Below are 18,728 nucleotides of genomic sequence, written 5' to 3'. Positions count from 1 at the left end.
TGCCACGGTGGTGATCCAGGATTCTGGCATGTGAAGGTTTGGTCAGGCATTATCCACCCCCCCTTCTTCATTTCCTCCCTCTGCTCCTGAGAACACCCTGGGGAAGGAGGAGCCAGCTTGGACAATAGCACCTGTAGGACATTTGGATGTACTTAAGATATATTACAAACCCTAAATATTCTGGAATCACAGGATCTCTGAATGATTTGTATGGAAAGAGAGCTTAAATCCCATCCCATTCCACCCCCTTTCCATGGGCAGGGACACCTCCCATTGTCCCAGGCTCCAGTGTCCAGCCTGGCCTTGGGCACTGCCAGGGACCCTGGGGCATCACACTGTGCTTTTTTTCAGTGCTTTTTATGAGATATTTTACCTTGAAAATCAATCAGCAGTGTAAGACTGGGCTATATGGAGTAGACAGTGCCCATAGGTGCATTTCTTTCCCTGAGGGTGGTTACAGGGAGTAGATTTATATATTAAAAACCTGTTTGCAATATCTCACCACCCTCTGAATAAAGAATTCCCAGTTCCTAACATCCCACCCATCCCTGCCCTCTGGCACTGGGAGCCATTCCCTGGCTCCTGTCCCTCCATCCCTTGTCCCCAGTCCCTCTGCAGCTCTCCTGGAGCCCTTCAGGCCCTGCCAGGGGCTCTGAGGATTTCTTCCCCACTTCCACAGGGGGCTGGAGACCAGGACAGAGATTTTCCTGATGATACCTGTGGGATTTTATTGGTTCCTCAGGATCCTCAAGGCATCATTTCAGCACACAGGGGCTCACAGAGACCTGCTGCAGTCAGGGTGTTTTTTGCTCACTCAAATTTCATCTGTGGTGACAAATTCCCACCTCACAGAGGCTTAAGTTGCTCTCTTAAAAATAACGGCCTGTCTTTCCAAACAAATTCCCATTTTCCCCAACACCCCTTCCTATCTTCACTCCCTGACAGGATGGGAAGGTCCAGGGGTGTTTCTGACACCACTGCCTGTAGCTCACACACCTTTGGAGGTTTCAGTTCAGCTCCCTGCCAATCCCAGCTGCTGCTGCACCCAAATCACAGGAAACAGGGCCGAGCCACCCATGGGAACCATCCCCACCCCTCTCTGCCCACAGGGAGGCAGGAGCAGGGCCAAGTGCTCTGGGAAAGGCTTCTCTCCCTGACTCACCCCGGCACAGGACACTCGGCCCATTGTGTCACATATCTCCATGACAAATCTGCCCCTGGAATGCCATTGTTGTATCGAGGATGTCATTTGTTTTCACAACAGGAGAATTATCTTACACAGATACTAAAGCCAGAGCTGTTATTATATTCCCTTTTCCTTCCTTGGAAAGCCACAAAGGTCTTTGAAGGATCAGTGAACAAAGGCTTTTCCCATCTCTGTCAAGAGGGAAGCAGGGAAAGATGGGCTGCACCCCATCAAAACAGGTTTGACCTGACTGGAATTTGATTTATATTCAAAGAGATAAAAATTCTCCGATTGATGAGCATCAGTTTCCTCAAGGCTTGGTTAATCTGGTGTTTCACATTGCTGTGACAGCACCTGGACCCCTGCTGGAGGGCAGAACACGGAACCACAGCGTGCAAATCCATGGAAAACAATAAATGCAAACCTTGGTACCTGCACTGCCCAGGAATTCTGTCCATGGGTTCCTTCTGGATCAGGAAAGATAAGGAAAGATAAGGAGCAGCCAGGCCCAGCTGAGGCACCACAAGGTCCCACAGGTATCTGCTGCCCTTCTCCCAGGCTGTAACCCTTAATCACTTTATAACCATGATTGCTTTTTACCCTCTGGGCTGTAAATCCTCAGCAGGTACAGGGACACCCCATCCACTGCCACAGCATCAGCCAGTGCTGGCTGTTAAAACACTCATCTGGCTTTTAAAACATTCAACTTAGTTTTGAAACATTTAACCCACTTTTAAAACATTCAGCTTGCTTTTGAAACATTTAACTCACTTTTAAAATATTTAACTCACTTTTAAAATATTTAACTCCTGCAGGCTACCCAGTAACTCACTGGGAGTTGCCAAGGACCTGAGAAGGGTTTTAATTCTCGAGCAGGGGTGTGAAACTGAACCTGTCCTAAGAGCTCACGTTTTCCAGGTAATTTAGAACATATTTGGGTACTTTGAGTGTGGTTTTTGGTGTATTTTACCTTGAAAATCAGCCAGCAGGGTCAGGCTGAGCTATGAGGAGCAGACAGTGCCCAGAGGTGCATTCCTTTCCCTGAGGGTGTCACAGCCCATCTGTAAATAAATTCAGATTTATATCCATCCTGAGGGGAAGAACCTGCTTTGCTCAGACCATCACACTTCATCTGTGCTGACAAATTTCCACCTCATCTTAAACATAAGGGCCTGTTTTCCAAACAAATTCCCATTTTAAAGGCTGTGCTCTCCCAGAGGCTCAGCAGGGACACAGCAGTGGGATCCCTCAGACAGCAAAGCCTTTTTTTACTTTTCTGAAGTTATTTCCATTTGCTTCCTGTTTACTCTCCTTCCTGTGCACTCACGGAAAGCACCAGGACTCCACTGAAAGGTTCCACAAGTCGGTGGTGCTCTGTCCCCAGCTTCTCCCATTCCCTGTGGGACTGGGAACTGAGCTGAGGGCTGACTGCACTGAGTTCATCAGTGACTGATTCCAGATCTTAACTCCCCAAAGTGCTGAGTGCTCAAATGTCTCCTTGCTATCTGTGCTCCTCAAGAGCAGGGATATTTCCTTTAAAAGCACACCCAGGCCAGGGCAAATCTTCCCCCGGTGAGCTTGGGAAGTTTTCCTGAAGGGCAGGGAGGATCCTTGGGAATGAATCCCAGCACAGGTGGGAAAGCATTGGAGTGAATCCCATTCCTCTTCTGAGGAAGAGCTTGGTCCTGTGCAGTGAGCAGGCACTGGAACAGACTGCCCAGAGAGGAGTCACCAGTGCTGGAGACATTCCAGAACCAGCTGGGCACGATCCTGGAGCAGGGAGGTGGCACCAGGTGACCCCACTGTGGTCCCTTCAACCCGAGCTGACAGGGCACAGAACCACATCCCCCCATCAGTGTGGGGTTTCTGGGGAAGCAGGGCAGCTCATCATTCCCCTCTGGCAGGTCTGGAGCTGTGGATGATCATGGAAGATCAGGTTTGGGTGCTCCCAGTGTCACCCAGAGGCAGAAGCTGCAACCAGAGCCCAGAGCAGCTCAACTGAGCCACAGGCCCTGCCAGGGAACCTGGGAAAGGATTGAGATGCCCTGTGCAGGCTGCCCCAGAGCAGAGGCTGGATGGAGCTCCAGAATAAAGCAGGGATTCATTCAAAGCATCTCCTCCATGGATCCACCTTGGGCAGCACCAGAGCCCAGCCAGGGCTGCACCCAAGATCAACCAAAATGGCCCCAAAATGCACGGCCGGGCACGGGCTCTGTCCCTGGGATCAGTTCTGCTCCATTTGCACCTTGCAGTTCATTGTCCCATTCCAGCTTTAGCCCCTGCAGTCCCACCCTGCTTGTTTTTCTCTCTCCAGCCCACGGGGTTTGTGCTCCTGGGCTGAGATTTGGATCATTTGTCCTTGGTGCCCAGCTGGAGCAGGAATTGTTTTGTCTCCCTGCTCTGTGCACAGAGCTCAGAACTGCACCTCATCAGAACCATCCCCTGACATGGAGCCCAGACCCTCACACTAAAGCAGCACAGAATGTGAAAAATAGAAAAGCTGAACCTGAGGCATTGTTAGCAGGCAGAGGGATAACAGGGAGTGGGGCAGGGGCACTGGGAGGGCCCAATCTCCACAGGGCTCCAGGGCAGGAGCAGCTCTGGCAGGTGCTGCACAGGTCCCATCCTTCTCCAGGAGGGAAAGGACAGAAGGAGCTCAGAAAAGCTGTTTGCCAGGTGAAATGGGCAAAGCCAAAGCAGGCCAAGCCCTGTTTGCACCCAATCCCCAGGGATGATGGACAATGCAGTTTCCAACAAAGCAAACAAAGCCAAGATTCAAGAGGAGAGACCTGAAGAACAGCAGGGCTGGGTGCAAAGTGGGAGCAGATGATGGAAAGGGAACTTCCCCACCCTGCAGCCGCTCCTTCCATGGGGTTTCGTGGTACCCTGAGGGGGTGACACAGCCCCCAGAGCCCACCCTGTGCTCCAGCACCTGTGCTTTATTCTCACCTCATCCCTGAGATCCACGCTCCTCACCTGCTGGTCCTGGAGAGAGCCCCAAAGGAGCCTCTCAGATCTTACAGAGAAAGCAGAACAACCTCAGCACTGTCACACCCTCCCCTCAACGCCCTGCACTGTCAGAACAAAAGCACCAAAAGTCATTTCCTGGCAGCACAAAAAGCTGCTCCGAGGCTGAGGGAAGAACTCAGATTCCAGCTCAGGGCCAAGGAAGGACCTCAGAGCTCCTGCCATCACCTTTCTCTGCTGTTGCAACCCTTTGGCCTTGTGCTGCCTGACTGAATGAACCCAGCAGCACAGAAATGCTCACGCTGAGCAAAGCTGAGTGGAAACCCACCAGCGTCCACAGCCTGGTGGTAATTTTAGCCCTGCAAGTATTCAGCTCTCTGTTTAGATAAATATGCCGTGCTAGTGAGAGAGGAGACTGAGCCAGCTCCATCCAGCGGGATCAGGGCTGGCTGGAAATCCCAACCCAGGGTGATAATTAGCAGCATTATCTGCTGGTTTAATCAGCAGAGGTGAACTCTGGCAGTGCCGGGCCAGGCAGGGACACTCCTGAGCCCTGGGGTCAGCAGGCCATGCCCTGGCACAGCCTCTCACAGGAGGGGTCAGGGATTAAATGTTTGCCTTGGCATCCTCCCTCTTGGCCGGCTGCAGGAAAGGGCAAAGCCTTCCTCAAAAACTCCTCCTGACACCACAGAACCATGGAAAATCCTGAGCTGGAAGGGACCCCAAGGATCATGGATCCAACCTCTGGCCCTACAGGGGAAAAACCTTTCCCTTTCTCCCTGCACAGCTCCAGCCCTTCCTGTCCCTGCTCACCAGAGAGAAGATCCCTTATTAATTGATCCCTTAATAATTCTGCAATTTAGGAAACCTCCTGTTCTCCTAAAGACACCAAAGCATTCCCTTGGCAGCTCCAAGAGGGATTGCTTTCCATGTACCAGGACATCAGCCACAGGAATCAATTCAGTTTGGTGGTTTTGAAGGGAATGGGAAGATAGAGTGAAGTCAATCCTACACAGCCTCAAGGGGATGAATGCACACCGTGCTCCCCCGGAGGAGACCCCAAAGTGACCAAGGACATCCCCATGGGAGGTGTCCCTGGGTGTCCCTGCCCATGGCAGGGGGGGAAGGGGATGGGCTGTAAGGTCCCTTCCAACCCGGACCGGTCTGGGATTCTCTGGTTTTGTGGGGTTTGCGCTCCAGGTGCCGTTTCCGCCATTCACTGCCCGAACTCAGGAGCAGCCACGGACACAGGGGGGCACCCACAGGACCCGGGTGGGCACCCGAGCCCGGCCCGGAGGAGCGGCTGGCACCGTTCCCGTGGCCCTGGCACCGTTCCCGTGGCCCTGGCAGCGCCCCCGTGTCCCGGTCCCCGGCACGGCCCCGGGGCGGGGTGCGGGCAGGGCCGGGCGGCGGGACCGGCCCGGCGTGTGCGTGCAGAGCCGCGATCCGGGCCGGGCGTGCCGGGGCACAGCTCCGGGCACAGGGCAGGGCCGGGCCCGGCCGCCGCGGGCTGTCCCGGGCGCTGATCCACGGAGTTTCACCCGTCGGGATCGCGGGGAGGGACCCGGGACAAGGAGGAGTCACGGCCCCGCTGAGGCAGCGCTGAATCACGGCCGGCGGGGTGGAAGGGCCCTCACGGCCCGGCCCACGGCAGGGACACCTCCCTCTGCCCCGGCCGCTCCCAGCGCACCCTCGGACCCTGCCGGGGACCCGGGGACAGCCTCGCCGGGCACCCGTGCCGGGGGCTCCCCGTGCCCGCCGCGCACACCGCCCGTCCCGGGGCAGGTTTATCGCTCGGTCCCGGGGCCGCTCCCACCCGGTCCCCCTCCGGTGCTGCCCCTTTAAGACGCGCCCCGCGCGCGCCCCGCGCTGACGCGCGATCGCGTGGCGCCTCTCCCCACCGCGGCCCCGCCCCCTCCGCGCGCGGCGCGCGCGCCGCCCCGCCCCGTCCAATCAGCGCCGAGGCCCCGCCCCCCCCTCGGAGCCCCCGGGGGCGGGGCGGCGGCGGCGGCGCAGGCGCGCGGGGCGGGCGGGAAGGAGCGGGCGGAAGGGGGGCGGGGCCGCGGCGGGGCGTGGCGGGGCGCGCGCGGGCGCATGCGCGGGGCGGCGGCGGGGCGGAAGCGGGCGCGGGCGCGCGCGGCCCCTTTCCGGCGGCGCGGGCGGAGGGAGCGGCGCGCGGGGCCCTCAGGTACGGCCGGGACGCTCCCGGGCCATCGCGGCCGCTGCCGGCGCTGCACGGCGCTCCCCGGGCCTCGGGACCCTCCCGCCGCCGCCGCGCCGGCACCCATGAGCTGAGGCGCCGCGGCGGGAGCCCAGGCAGGAGCGGGCGGAGCCGCCGCCGCGGGCCCGGCGGAGCAGCGGAGCCGCCTCCCCGCCGCCCCATGCGCGGCCCGCGCTGAGCCCCGCCCGCCCTTCCCCGCCGGGCCGGCGCTCGCCCTCTCGCCCTCCCTTGGATGCCGCCGAGATGGGCAAGGTGCTGTCCAAGATCTTCGGGAACAAGGAGATGCGGATCCTGATGCTGGGGCTGGACGCGGCCGGCAAGACCACGATCCTGTACAAGCTGAAGCTGGGCCAGTCGGTGACCACCATCCCCACCGTGGGCTTCAACGTGGAGACCGTCACCTACAAGAACGTCAAGTTCAACGTGTGGGACGTGGGCGGCCAGGACAAGATCCGGCCCCTGTGGCGGCACTACTACACGGGCACGCAGGGGCTCATCTTCGTGGTGGACTGCGCCGACCGCGACCGCATCGACGAGGCGCGGCAGGAGCTGCACCGCATCATCAACGACCGGGAGATGCGGGACGCCATCATCCTCATCTTCGCCAACAAGCAGGACCTGCCCGACGCCATGAAACCCCACGAGATCCAGGAGAAACTGGGCCTGACCCGGATCAGGGATAGGAATTGGTATGTGCAGCCCTCCTGTGCCACGACGGGGGATGGACTCTACGAAGGGCTGACGTGGTTAACGTCCAATTATAAATCCTAATGGGAGAGGAACTATTTAGTCTACAAAGAATTAAAGAAACAAAAAAAAAAAATTAAACAAAAAAAAAAAAAAGAAACAAAAAAAATTAAAATAACCCACGTGGCTTTCCAGAAGAATGATTCTCTACTGAAAAGTAAAAACAAAACCGCATCCATAGGATTATGATCACCTTTCTCCAGTTGCCACCCTTTCCTCCTGCACCCTTGGCTGGATTCCTGTTCTAACTCCTCCTGCTTGGCGTTAGGATGCTCTAACCTCCGAATGTGACACGAACACAGGCACTAGATGCTATGGCAGACTTCCAGCAAACAGGGGAAGGACACATTATAGACTTGCTAAGTAACTTTTTTTTGGTTTTTTTTTTTTTTTTTTCCTTTTTCCTCTCGTTAGCCCTTTGCTGGTTTGATTATTTTGGGGGGTGTTGGGGGAGGGGGTCCATTTTCAGTGTATGCTTTCTGGGTCTACTTTTTTGATTATATATATTTTTTTTTCTCTCTCTTCTCTCACTTTGCTGTAGATTGCTACTTTTTTGCATTCTTGCAGGATATGTTGCTAGGTCGACTTCATCTAGTAAACTGAAAATTGTTGCTTAAAATCAAACTGCAGTCTGTCTTTTTATATTAAGGACTTTTTTTTTTTTTTTTCTAAGAAAAAAAAAGTTCTGTTAATCTGTAACTAAACAGTGACTCAGTCTGGCTCCACGGCTCAGGCTAACGAGGGGGACTCTTGCCTGCAGTGGCACAGAGTGGGAATTCCACTGTAACGTGTTCAAAGTGCGTGTCGGGCGCTGGGAAATGTAAGAGCTGCTTTGGAATGCCAGCTGGGAAGTTCTGACCCATACATCATGCATGAGGAGGGATGCAAAACCAGCTCCCCACACCACACAGCAAACCAGGCATGAGCGGTGCTGTAGTTCCAGGGCAGGCACCGGGCAGGTTTTTTGTCTTTAATGAGGTTTAGTTGCAGTTTTGTACTCCTTGGTGTCGCTCCTCGGGCCGGGGCTCTTTCCAGCAGATGCAGCAATAAAATGTTGCAATGAGTTTGACTTTAAATCAGATGTTTTGGCAAAAGTCCAGCTCTGACTTGCCTCTCGCTTCCATCTCAAGGCAGCTGGAGACACCTAAACCTTGAAAGGATTCCTGTTTGTTTCCAACAGCCAGAAGGAAATTGTTGTTGCTGTTATTATTGTTCTTTTTCCATGCTGGAGCCTTGCGGAGGGGCGCGTTCCGAGCCGAGCTCTGCTCGAGCCCGGCGTTTCTGACATCGGGAAGGGCCATTTTGAGGAAATCGCGGCTGGCTTTGGTTTTCCAAGGCCGGCCTGAGCTGCTGCCGTGTCCGGGGCTGCTGGAGCACAGGGAGCTGTGTCGGGTGTCCGAGGCCCGCTGAGGAACTGCTCCTGAGAGCGGGGAGGGGAGAGACAGGGAGAATCGACGCTGAATGTAAACTTCCATAATTAGTTCTTAAAGGGCAGAGCAGCTCGTTAGCCATGTCACAGCCTGCAGCTGGGGCTGGCCAATCAAAAACCCCACCCAGAGCGAGTATTTGCATAAAAACTCAATCAAGTATTAATTAACGCTGGGTGCACAAACTGTTAAAGCAGCTGGTTCTTATTCAGCCTTAAGGATTAACTTCAGATTTCCTCAAGGAGTTAAAACTCCGTTGGGGAATTCTAGGAATGTATGCTACAAAACCAGAAGAAAATGGCTTTTATTTTCCATTTTTTCCTTAATTGTGTTTTCTTTTCAAGAATCTAAGTTTTACATGGAATTGGGGGCATTACACTACATTGCTGCAGTGGTGACTCTGCATGCTGAGTACCTTGTACATGGAGCTCTTACCAAAGATGTATGGGAAGATAAAAATCCTGAATTCACTTCTGAAATCCAATGCTTTGGAGCACTTCAAAGTCCTTTTAGAGTGTGGTTCCAAAAAAGAAAGACTTTTCTGGATGTGGGTTGCAAATGGGACTGGATGGGTTCTTGGTGCTAGAAGATAGAGCATTGATGGACTTTGTGAATTGTAGAGAGTCTGCAGAAGCTTAATGTAGAAAAACTCTTCCATCTCAGCCCTAAAGAAGAGGAAGTGAGATTAGTTTATTTTAATCCAAGGCTTTTTGCCATTGGAATATCATTGCTCTATTTTCTAGCTTTTCTTTTTCTTTTCCTGTTGCTGTAACTTAATGAACAGTGTGGTGGTATAAAAACTTCAAATTACAACAATATGGTTACTGTTTTCTTCTGGAGCATCAATAAAATAGCCAAGCACAAAGTAAATGCCTAAACTGGAAAACTTGAAGCTCTAGTAATGGTTCTTGAACTTTCTTAAACCTATTCTCAATCAACATGAAAACTTCAATACCTTCATTTTTTGTCTGAGTTGGTTTCCTGTGTTTCCAAGCGCTGGGGCAGCCTTTGCATTAAGTTGATTTTGCAATTTTGTATCCCCTTAGAAGTAACTTTGTAATTCTGTTTTTTGTAGGTGAAAGGAAATTGCTTTTGCTTCTGGATTTTTTAAAAAAATTTTTTTTGGGTGGGGGGGGAGTGGGGAGGAAGAGATGGGGGAGAAAAAGTTACTGGAAGGCGTGGCAGAGCCGTCCGAAATAAACGGCCGTGGCCACCCAACACAACCCCACAGGTTTCACTTCCAACACGTCCTTTCCAGGCTGTAGCTGGACCTCAGCACAAGGGAGTGGCTGTCAGTAAGATGAAAAGTGGGAATTCTGTACCAAACAAACCAGTCTGGAATTCCAAGTGCATCGATTTGTGTTCGTGTGAATTTATGGAGTAAGTTTTGAATCGTGTCCGACCAAGTGACTGAGTTTGTGGCCTGTGATCTCCCTGACTGAAGTTGCCAGGAATTTTGTGTTCTCAATATGGCTGTAGTGTTGGTAAAGAACTAATAAGCAGAAAATAAAGCAATTATACAGCGGAGCTCTCCTGGTATGTTACTTGTATTGAATTATGAGAGAAGCAGAAAGGGGCAATCTGGTGCTGGAGTCTGGCATAAAGAGGGCTCTGTTCTGGATCTCCCAGATTGGAAGCCTGGCTGGAATTCCTTTGAGAATTAGATGAGAAAGTGGAAAAGGAAGATGCCGCTTTAATATTCCCACTTGAGCAAACTTTACTGTCAGGGCCCTGCAGCCTCGGTGCCAGCCCCACCTGCCTCGAAGGTGAGGGCAGGGAGGGGCTGTCCAGCCGTGTTCCAGCAGGAAATTCCCTGGAAGGGCAGCACCGGGCCGCTGTGGAGCACGGGATGGACAAAGGGGCTGATGAGTGACTGGGGGTGCTTGTGCAGTGACAGATGTGACATTGGGACTCGCTGGTGCCTGGGTAGGACTCGAGTGAGCTGATAAAAGGACTTGGGCAGGTGCTGGGGCCGGGGAGCAGCGGGACACGGATCCTGTGACAGCTGCCATCCCCTGGGACAGGCTGGGGTCACAGCCAGAGCTCTGCTCGCACAGCTGCAGGTGCCAGGCCAGGGGCCAGCCCTGGAGCTGCCTCCTTGCTGCAGAGCTTTGGGAGCGCTCAGCAGCCCCATTACCCGCTCCGGCGAGCAGCATCCCTGCCTGTGGAACGAGCCGAGCCTTGAGCTCCCTTCCCGCCCAGAGCCTTCCGTGATTCCATGGTTATCCAGCCGGGGGGTGCAGGAGCCTCCCCCTTGCAGGGTGCTCAGGCTCTGCCTGGCTGTCAGAGCAGGGTGTGGCTGTGTAAATGAAGTTTCTCTGAGTTAATTAAACTCCTCGGAGCAGGGGAACCGGTGTCTCTGTGGCTGCTGCCGTGAGTCACATTTCAAAATGCCGGCGCTTATCGCGCCCCATCGCAGCGCGCTGAGCCCGGGGCACGCCGTGACTCAGCCCCAGCAGGGCCCTGGCCCCATGGACAGCCCTTGGAAAAGCTCTGCCCACCATTCCTAATTGGAAATGATCCCTGTTAATGCAAGTCCTCCCAAAGGAATGTGTCTCGCTTTAAAAATGTTGTCGGAGCAGCTGGCGGGAGGGCTGGGAGAGCCTGGGGAGCTGAGGTGATGTCCCTTCCCACTGCTGTCCCTTCCCACTGCTGTCCCTTCCCACTGCTGTCCCTTCCCACTGGGCCCTGGGAATGGGACAGAAGGGACTGCCAGGAGCAGAGGACTTGCTGTGGATGGGGAAGCAGCCTCGGTGTGAGCTCTGTGACTCAGACTTCCCTCTAGCACAGGGCTGTGCTTTTATCTTGGATTTGCCTCTAATATCTGTCCAACCTGACAGCTCGCTGTGGGCAGCCCAAAATCCCCTCAGCTTTGGTGCTTTCTGGAAGTTCAAGTAAAAAGTTTCCCCCGGCCTCGTGGGGAAGCATCAGCTCCCAGGGGCTGTTGGTGAGTGAGTGTCAGCCCTGCTGAGTGCTCGGTTCCTCTTTGAGGTCCTGTGTGTGCTCATGTGTCAGAATTACGGCTGAGCAAAGGCTCTGAGGGCTTCAGGCCCAGCTGAGCCCCACACTCCATCTCCCTTTCAATGTGGGAGCCCCCCAAGAGCACAAACGTGCAGCTGTGTGAGCTCTGGAGGTGCAGGGTGAGTCAGAGCCCAGCAGCTCTGAGCAGGGTGGTTTGTAAGGCGGGAAATGGGGTGTCCAGGAAGTGGCTCTGCTCTTGCCTAAGAACAGGTATCTCTGGCCTCCTTAAGAAAGGAGGGGGAAAAAAGGCAAGATGTGACTCACTGCTGAGTCTCACAGTGGTTGAACAGGCTCTGGGCCCTGCTCTGCCTCAGGTTTTCCCTTCCAGAGGCTGCACTTCGCTCCTCTGTTCCTGGTTTTTTAGTTGCATCTTCCAAGACAGCTTTAGTTAGGAAAAATGCTTCAGCAGGGTTTAATGGGTGTCCTGTGAGATGGAAATTGGTGATGCTTGGAAATTGGTAGCACTTAGAACACTTTGTTTTCCTTGGGAGTTTTCAGGTGAGAGCAAACCCCAGGGGTGCCACCCAGAGCTCCTGGATCTGTACAGGATCCCAGTGCTCCAGCTGCCTTTCAGCGGTGAAAACTCCCTTGGTGGTTAAACAGAGAAGAGGAGGGAGCCAAGGTGTAGAAAAGAGCCTGAATTCCTGGCTGGGAGGGTGGGCAGGCCCTGGCACAGGGTGCCCAGAGCAGCTGTGGCTGCCCCTGGATCCCTGGCAGTGCCCAAGGCCAGATTGGACAGGGCTTGGAGCACCTGGGACAGTGGAAGGTGTCCCTGCCCATGGCTGGTGTGGCACTGGATGAGTTTTAAGGTCCCTGCTCGAGCCATTCTGGGATTTTACAGTGTTGTGAGCTCCTAAAATCATCCCCATGTTGTGCCTAGAATGGATTCCGTGTCTGATTTTCCATGCATGGCCCAGGCACTGGCTTCATCTGAAGTTTCTGATGGAGCAGGAGGAGAGGTTTCCTCTCTCATCAATGCCAGGCATGAAAACCTGAGGAAAGCTGCAGCAAACACTGCAAGAATCAATGATTCTGCAAGAATCCAGTGATTCTTGAGCCATCCTGTGAGAATACACTTTTATTTCACATTTTGGGGGCAAAAGGTGAAAACCTCAAGCAGCCTCTGTAGTTAGCAGGACATGGGTGGGCTGTGAGACCTCAGAAAAAAGGGAAGCAATTTCCCAGGATTATTCTGGATTTTTGACAAGACCACATTGCTTTTTGTGTGGCTGAGCTCCAGCAATTCCCATGCCATGGAAAGCACCTGCCTGGATCATCACTGCAGGGGACAGAGAGGAGCACAGGGAAGCACCCAGCACCAATCCAGCCCCAAAATGCCTCTGCCATTCCTGCAAAGCTGCTCCTGGGGAAGGAGCTCATTCCATGGAGGCTGGGAGTTCCATGCCTGGTGCTGACAGCTCCTAACTGGGCAGCTCTGTGTGCCTGCTCCAAGGGAGACTTTGCACTTTGGGAGTGGAACGTGGGATTGCAAAGTCCCTGTGCTGCTGAGATTTGCTCTTTTTGCCCTGAGGAGATCTGTGCATTTCCCCTGGGAAGGAAGGGGCTCCTGTGGAGCAGCAGGACCCCGAGGCTGGGCATTCCCAGGGTCTGGAGTGGGATGTGCCCACAGTTATCCCATTAGCTCAACATCTGCCAGGATGCCTTTCCCCACAGGGGCTGGATTAGGCTGGAGCTGACCCAGCTCTCCAGGAACCTTTTCCTATCTTGTTTTTGCACCTTTCAGGCTGCTGCCCTGGCTGGAACCAACCCCAGCACCGCCTCACACCGCTGAGAGGGAGCTCTGGCAGGCCAGCAGGGAGTTGGCTTTACCTTTGCCTCCAAAGAATGCCTGTGGAGTGTTCAAATTCCATCCTGGATATCCTGGAGCTGCTCGTATTTTCAATAGAATGAGTTTTTTGGGCTGTGATGACTGATCAGCACTGAAATTGAAGCATTTGGGTAGGGAGGCGAGGGCCAGCAGCAGGACAGACACTGTTGGTGTGTTCAGTGGCTCCTTGGTGCCTGACACGAAGGTTTGGGATGATCTCCCCTGGCTCTGCTGGCTGGAAGAAGAGCCAAGCTCAGCAAGGGCTGCTGTGGAAGCCACTGGCCCCTGGTGCTGTGGAAGGAGCTGAATGGCTGCCAAAGAGCTGGCCCTGGATCTCTGGCTCATCTTACAGCCCTGGACCCGTTAATGAATCCAAAATCCTCCAGCCCTTGCCTCCAAACATTCTGAGTGTGTGGCATTTGAGAGCCAGGGTCACCATCCAGGCTCTGCTGATGCTCCTGGGCTGCTCCTGTTTGGATGTGCTCCTGGCCACGCTGGCTGCAGTGCTCTGGCCTCTTTGGGGAGGGCTGGCGATGTGGCAGGGACTAGGGCAGAGGTCTGTTCTCCTGTAAGGAACACTGCCTGCAGCCTCAGGATCTGCTCCTGCCCTGCCTGTTAGGCTGATGCCTCACTGAGAAATCCTGCTCTGCGTTTTCCCCTGCATCTGAGCTTACACTTTTAACCACAGCACCAGAACTTCCCAGCTTTGCATTTCATCGTGGCCATTATGATGATTTTTGGCAGGGGATACATCTCCTCACCAGGATGAGCTGCAGCTTTTACACTTTGTTTGGAGTTACCTGTGTGTTTTCCTGACCCAAGGCCCCCAGGTCAAAGCCAGGACCCTCCTGCTCTAATGCCACACTCACTTTTTCACCCCTCCCCATTCCAGTGTCCCCCAGCCCCGCTCTGCCATGAGGGAGAAGGGGCTCCCCAGCTCCTCCTTCCTTCTCCAGGCTCTGCAGCTCCCGGAAACGCTCCCAGTAGTGAAACTGGTTCATCACGTTGTCACTGGAGGAGTGCTGGCATCCGAGGGGGATCTGTGGATTAACTGGTTCCGGTGTTGGCCAATTTCTCGGCAGCCTGATGCATTATTCAGCAGCCGGCTGCTTTCGGGCCTTCGGAAAATCTGGAGCTTCCCAACACTTGAGGGTTTATGAATTGACGTCTCTCCTCGCAGCTTCCTCCTCCCTTGGATTGCCAATTAACCGCGGGCAATTAAAGCCCAGAGCCGGAGTGTCTGCACAGGAGGCTCGGGGCTTCCCCCTGGGCTCCATCCCACCTCCCAGCACCCCCCCGGGAATCCAGGTGCTGTTTGAGGCACGGCACCGGTGGACTCGTTTAACATCTGCCAACTCCCCGGCATTGCCAATGTTCACCTCGGCAGCGGGGGAGGCTCGGGACAGCTCGGGAGCAGCCCCGTTCCCAAAGCTGCGGTTCAGGCCGGAGCACTTGCAGGTGGCAGATCGGGAGGGAGAGGTGGCTCACGGAGATTAAATATCCCCGTGGGCAGCGACGGCTCCACACACCCACAGCACTCACTGCGGGCTCCGTCATTCCTGCTTTGCTTTTGCCTCCAGGTAGAGGGGAAACCTGGGAAAGGCAGGAGCTGTGGTAGCTGGGATGGCCCTGGGGGAGGCTGGGGGTGGAGGATGAAGGGACAAGAGGACAGAGAGGCAGAGCAGTGCCGTTCTTCCTCAAGCACGTTTACATCCATTGGTTTGGATGGCACAGCCCGGATCGCCGCATCCTTTCCCACGCCGCAATCCCGCCGCTGACTCGGTGCCAGCGCCAGGCGCTTGCGGGGCCATCGGGTCCGAGACACCGAATTTCCATCTTCCCTGACTGTTCCAGGCACTGCAGAGTTGTTGTCAGAGCCTGTTCCCCGTTTTGGAAACATAATTGGAATTATGTAAATCCCGGTGCGGCACCGGTGAGTGACTGACGCGCTCCTCGCCCGCAGTGGGGCTGCTGGAGCAGGGAAGGCCGGGTCCGTCCCGGGGGAACCGACCGGGGGCTCAGCCCGGCTCCCGCTGCAGATCCTGAACATCTCAGCCCTCCTGCAGCTCCCAAGCATCCCAGCCTGCTCAGCCCTGCTCCTTCCATAGATCCTGAGCATCCCAGCCCGCTCAGTCCTTCTGCTGCTGCACATCCCGAGCATCCCAGCCCGCTCCTGTCATACATCCTGAGCATCCCAACTCGCTCAGTCCTACTCCTGCTGCAGCTCCCGAGCATCCCAGCCTGCTCAGCCTGCTCCTGCTGCACATCCCGAGCATCCCAGCCCGCTCCGGGGCTGCTCAGCAAAGCACAGAGCTCATTTCTGCCCAAACACCCCATGCTCGGAGCTGTGACACCATCACTCGGCCATGCCGGTATTGCCAAAATTCCCGATGGTGGGGCTGGAGGTGTTTTGGGGATGTTGAACTTCCCGATGGCAGCTGGGGGGGCTGTTTGGTGGGAGCAGAGCGGGATCTGGAACACAAGGCTTGAGGGACTGGAGAAGACTCCCTGTGAGGGTTGGGACTCTGCTGCCCCCAGATCCGTGGTGGAGCGTGGGGATGGTGCCTGGATCGGGCCGTGGTTCCCACCTGGAAGGTGCTTTGGGCCTGGGAGCCGGCTGGGCAGGGAGAGCGGCTCTCGGCCCTCTGTGGCTCGGCCGTGCCGGTGGGAGCCGTCCCGGACGCGCTTCTGGAGCGGATCCCGGCCTCACACACAGGGCTGGTGCTGCACAAAGCCCTCCCGTGAGGAAAAAGGGATTTTGCCAAACTAACAGCACTTCCCCCCCACACCCATCTCAGCCTTTCCATCCGCGTCCCGCAGCGGTTCCTCTTTTAGCACCGCGTCTCCTAAAAAAAAAAAAAAAGTGTTGACTGCAGCTTTTCTGGAGGCTGCAGCGCTCCCGCCCCGCTGCCTGCACAGCTCTTGCCAGCCTCCTTCCCGCTGCGGTTCCCGGGCTGAAGGCAACGCTTTCCGGGCTGATCGCATGGCCAAGGAATGTACGTGCACACACAGCGAGGCTGGAGTCAGCTCAGTGCCAGCAGCCGGGATTTTGGGAGCAGCACGGGGGAAAACGATGCCCGAGCTGCTGCTTGCCCAGCTCCCTTTGGGATTGGGATGCCGATCCGGCTGCCCCGTGCCCGACCTCGGTGCCTCTGCCCGTGCTGTGGGTGTGTGGCAGCGATTTCTGCCTCTCCACGGTCTATAAAGTCTTGGCCAAGTGGAACAAAAATATTCAATCCTGTTAGTTTGGGAGGTAATTCCAGCTAATAAATAAACGGGGTTGGGAAAAAAACCGCGGTGATCCGGCGTGGCCAACGAGCGCATCATCGGCACTCCCCCAGAGACGCCGTGAGGGGGATGAGGGTAATTAACAAAGCAATTAATGCAAGATAAGAAGCTGCTTCCCAAACACACAAGGAAACCCAGACTCCAGCTGTGCTGGCACTGCTTGTGCTGGCAAAGGCCTTGTCTGGGCTGGTTGGTTTGCAGGATCCATTACCCAGGAGAAGCAGCAGGTTGGGGATTCGCATCCTCCAGCAGGTCCCAAACCTCTCCTTGAGCTTTGGTGGGATCTGTGCTGCTCCCTCAAAATAAAACTGGAAAAGGCCAACAGGAGCAGGAGGACCAGCAGCTCTTCCCAGCTGCCAGGGCTGGGTGATCCAGGGCTGGAGCTCCCTGAGCATCTCTCCAGGCCAGCTGCTTTGTCAGCTTGGAGCTCTTGGAAAGAAGAATGGGATGATGTTTCTGCAGCACAGCCAACATCCACCATGCTCAGCTTGGCTGCAGTCCATGCGTGGGGCCATGCTCAGGCCTGGAGCTGCATGGAAATGCCTTTAAATGTGGATCTAAATTGGATCTGAATCTATTCCTGTGCTGGGGGTGAGCTCAGGGAAAGGGGGAAAAACCCCAAAGACTGCTACTCTAATTGCAAAGATTCATATGTATTTATATAAATATAAATAAATGGAAAGGTTTGTATCTATTTGTGTTGAATGAATCCCAGATTTTATGGATCAGATAAACCCAACGACACAACACGTTACAGAATCCCAGAATGGTTTGGTTTAGAAGGCGCTTCAAACTCATCAGTTCCAACTCCCTGCCTTGGGCAGGGACACCTTCCACCACCTCAGGTTGCTCCAAAGCCTGTCCAAAGTGGTCCTGGACCCTTCCAGGGATCCAAGCCACAGCTTCTCTGGGCTGCTGGGGGCTCATGGCAAGGAAAAGAAAGCTGTGATGCGGCTCCAAGTGCTGCCATGTGATTTTTGGGCAGACACATCATCCTCTCTTGGTTTGTGGGAGACTCAGGAATTGGATCTGGGCATTTCTGCCCTTTCTTTACACAATGTGAACCCTTGGGAACACCTCCCCATCTCCCAGCCGTGTCTTCCCGGCACCAACTTCCCTCTTCCCAGAATATCCCCTGCACAGAGCTCGCACAGCTCAGGCTGCCCCAGCAGCGTTCTTAGGGCGTTGCCTGCGGGCCTTCCCACTGAATTATATTTAACACTTGGGTTTGGGGTGGGATTTTTGGGAAGGAAATCTGTTGCCAAGCAATGGAGCTGTGGCCTGGCTGTCTCCTCCCAAAGTGAGACTTAGAAGTGTGTGTAAAATATCTGAGACATCTCAAGTGGGGTTGCAGGAGGCTGGATCACGGGAATGTGGTGGGAAAGCTGCTGTGGGGTTGGGAGAAGGTTTTCCTTTCATTTTCCAGAATGGGAAGTGGAGAGTTGCTTGATCCCAGAGGCAACAAGAGATATGGGGGACCATAAGAAATCCCCCAAGGGTCCTGTGGGGATGTCCCCATGGGTTTACACTCAGGACGTGTCCTGGACAGCATGTATAAAAACCATTGAGTTTTCTCCCCAAAAGGAAGGTGGGAGCAGCCCCAGCATGGAGATGTTGGGGGGTCAATCTCAGCACCACAAACCGGAGCACGAACTTCAGCACCCACTCCTCAATTCCACAGTGGGTGTGCATGAATCAGAGGGTCAGTGCTGACCCACATCCCACAGCTGGGGCTGGCAGTGCCCACTGGCCTCCCTGGGCAAGCTCCAGTGGGAATGGCAGTGCCAGTCCAGGGACTGACTTCATCCCAATGCCCACTGCATCACCCTCACTGCAGTGTGGGAGCCCCTGCTCTGCTCCAGGCCAGCAGCAGCCCCACAGGAAGGGTTCAGCTGACAGCATTCCAGAGGGATACAAAGTTTTCCTGATGTTTTCCCCAGCTGTTGGGCCTGGGAGGGAAATCCCAGCGGCGTGCTTTCCTCATTAACCGCTGTCACATTTTCCAGGCAGAGCCTCGGTGTGCCAGGTGCTGATTTGCATCCC

The 18,728-nt window shown here is 54.9% G+C and overlaps 1 protein-coding gene across 1 annotated transcript; it reads left to right on the top strand.

The window, feature by feature from the left end:
• The first annotated feature begins 6,311 nt into the window (after nucleotides 1–6,311).
• ARF6 (ADP ribosylation factor 6) lies at nucleotides 6,312–7,745 on the top strand. Its single transcript, XM_059473650.1, has one exon. It carries the CDS (start codon nucleotides 6,618–6,620, stop codon nucleotides 7,143–7,145), a length of 528 nt encoding a protein of 175 aa, XP_059329633.1. The 5' UTR covers nucleotides 6,312–6,617; the 3' UTR covers nucleotides 7,146–7,745.
• Nucleotides 7,746–18,728: the final 10,983 nt, after the last annotated feature.

This window comes from Ammospiza nelsoni, chromosome 6 (genome assembly GCF_027579445.1).
Source record: "Ammospiza nelsoni isolate bAmmNel1 chromosome 6, bAmmNel1.pri, whole genome shotgun sequence".
NCBI classification, from domain to species: domain Eukaryota; kingdom Metazoa; phylum Chordata; class Aves; order Passeriformes; family Passerellidae; genus Ammospiza; species Ammospiza nelsoni.
Note: the sequence above shows the minus strand (reverse complement) of the source record. Positions and strands in the feature narration are given on the sequence as shown.

Coding starts and splice junctions, on each gene's coding strand:
- ARF6 (XM_059473650.1), top strand. CDS start 6,618: ATGGGCAAGGTGCTGTCCAAGATCTTCGGGAACAAGGAGATGCGGATC.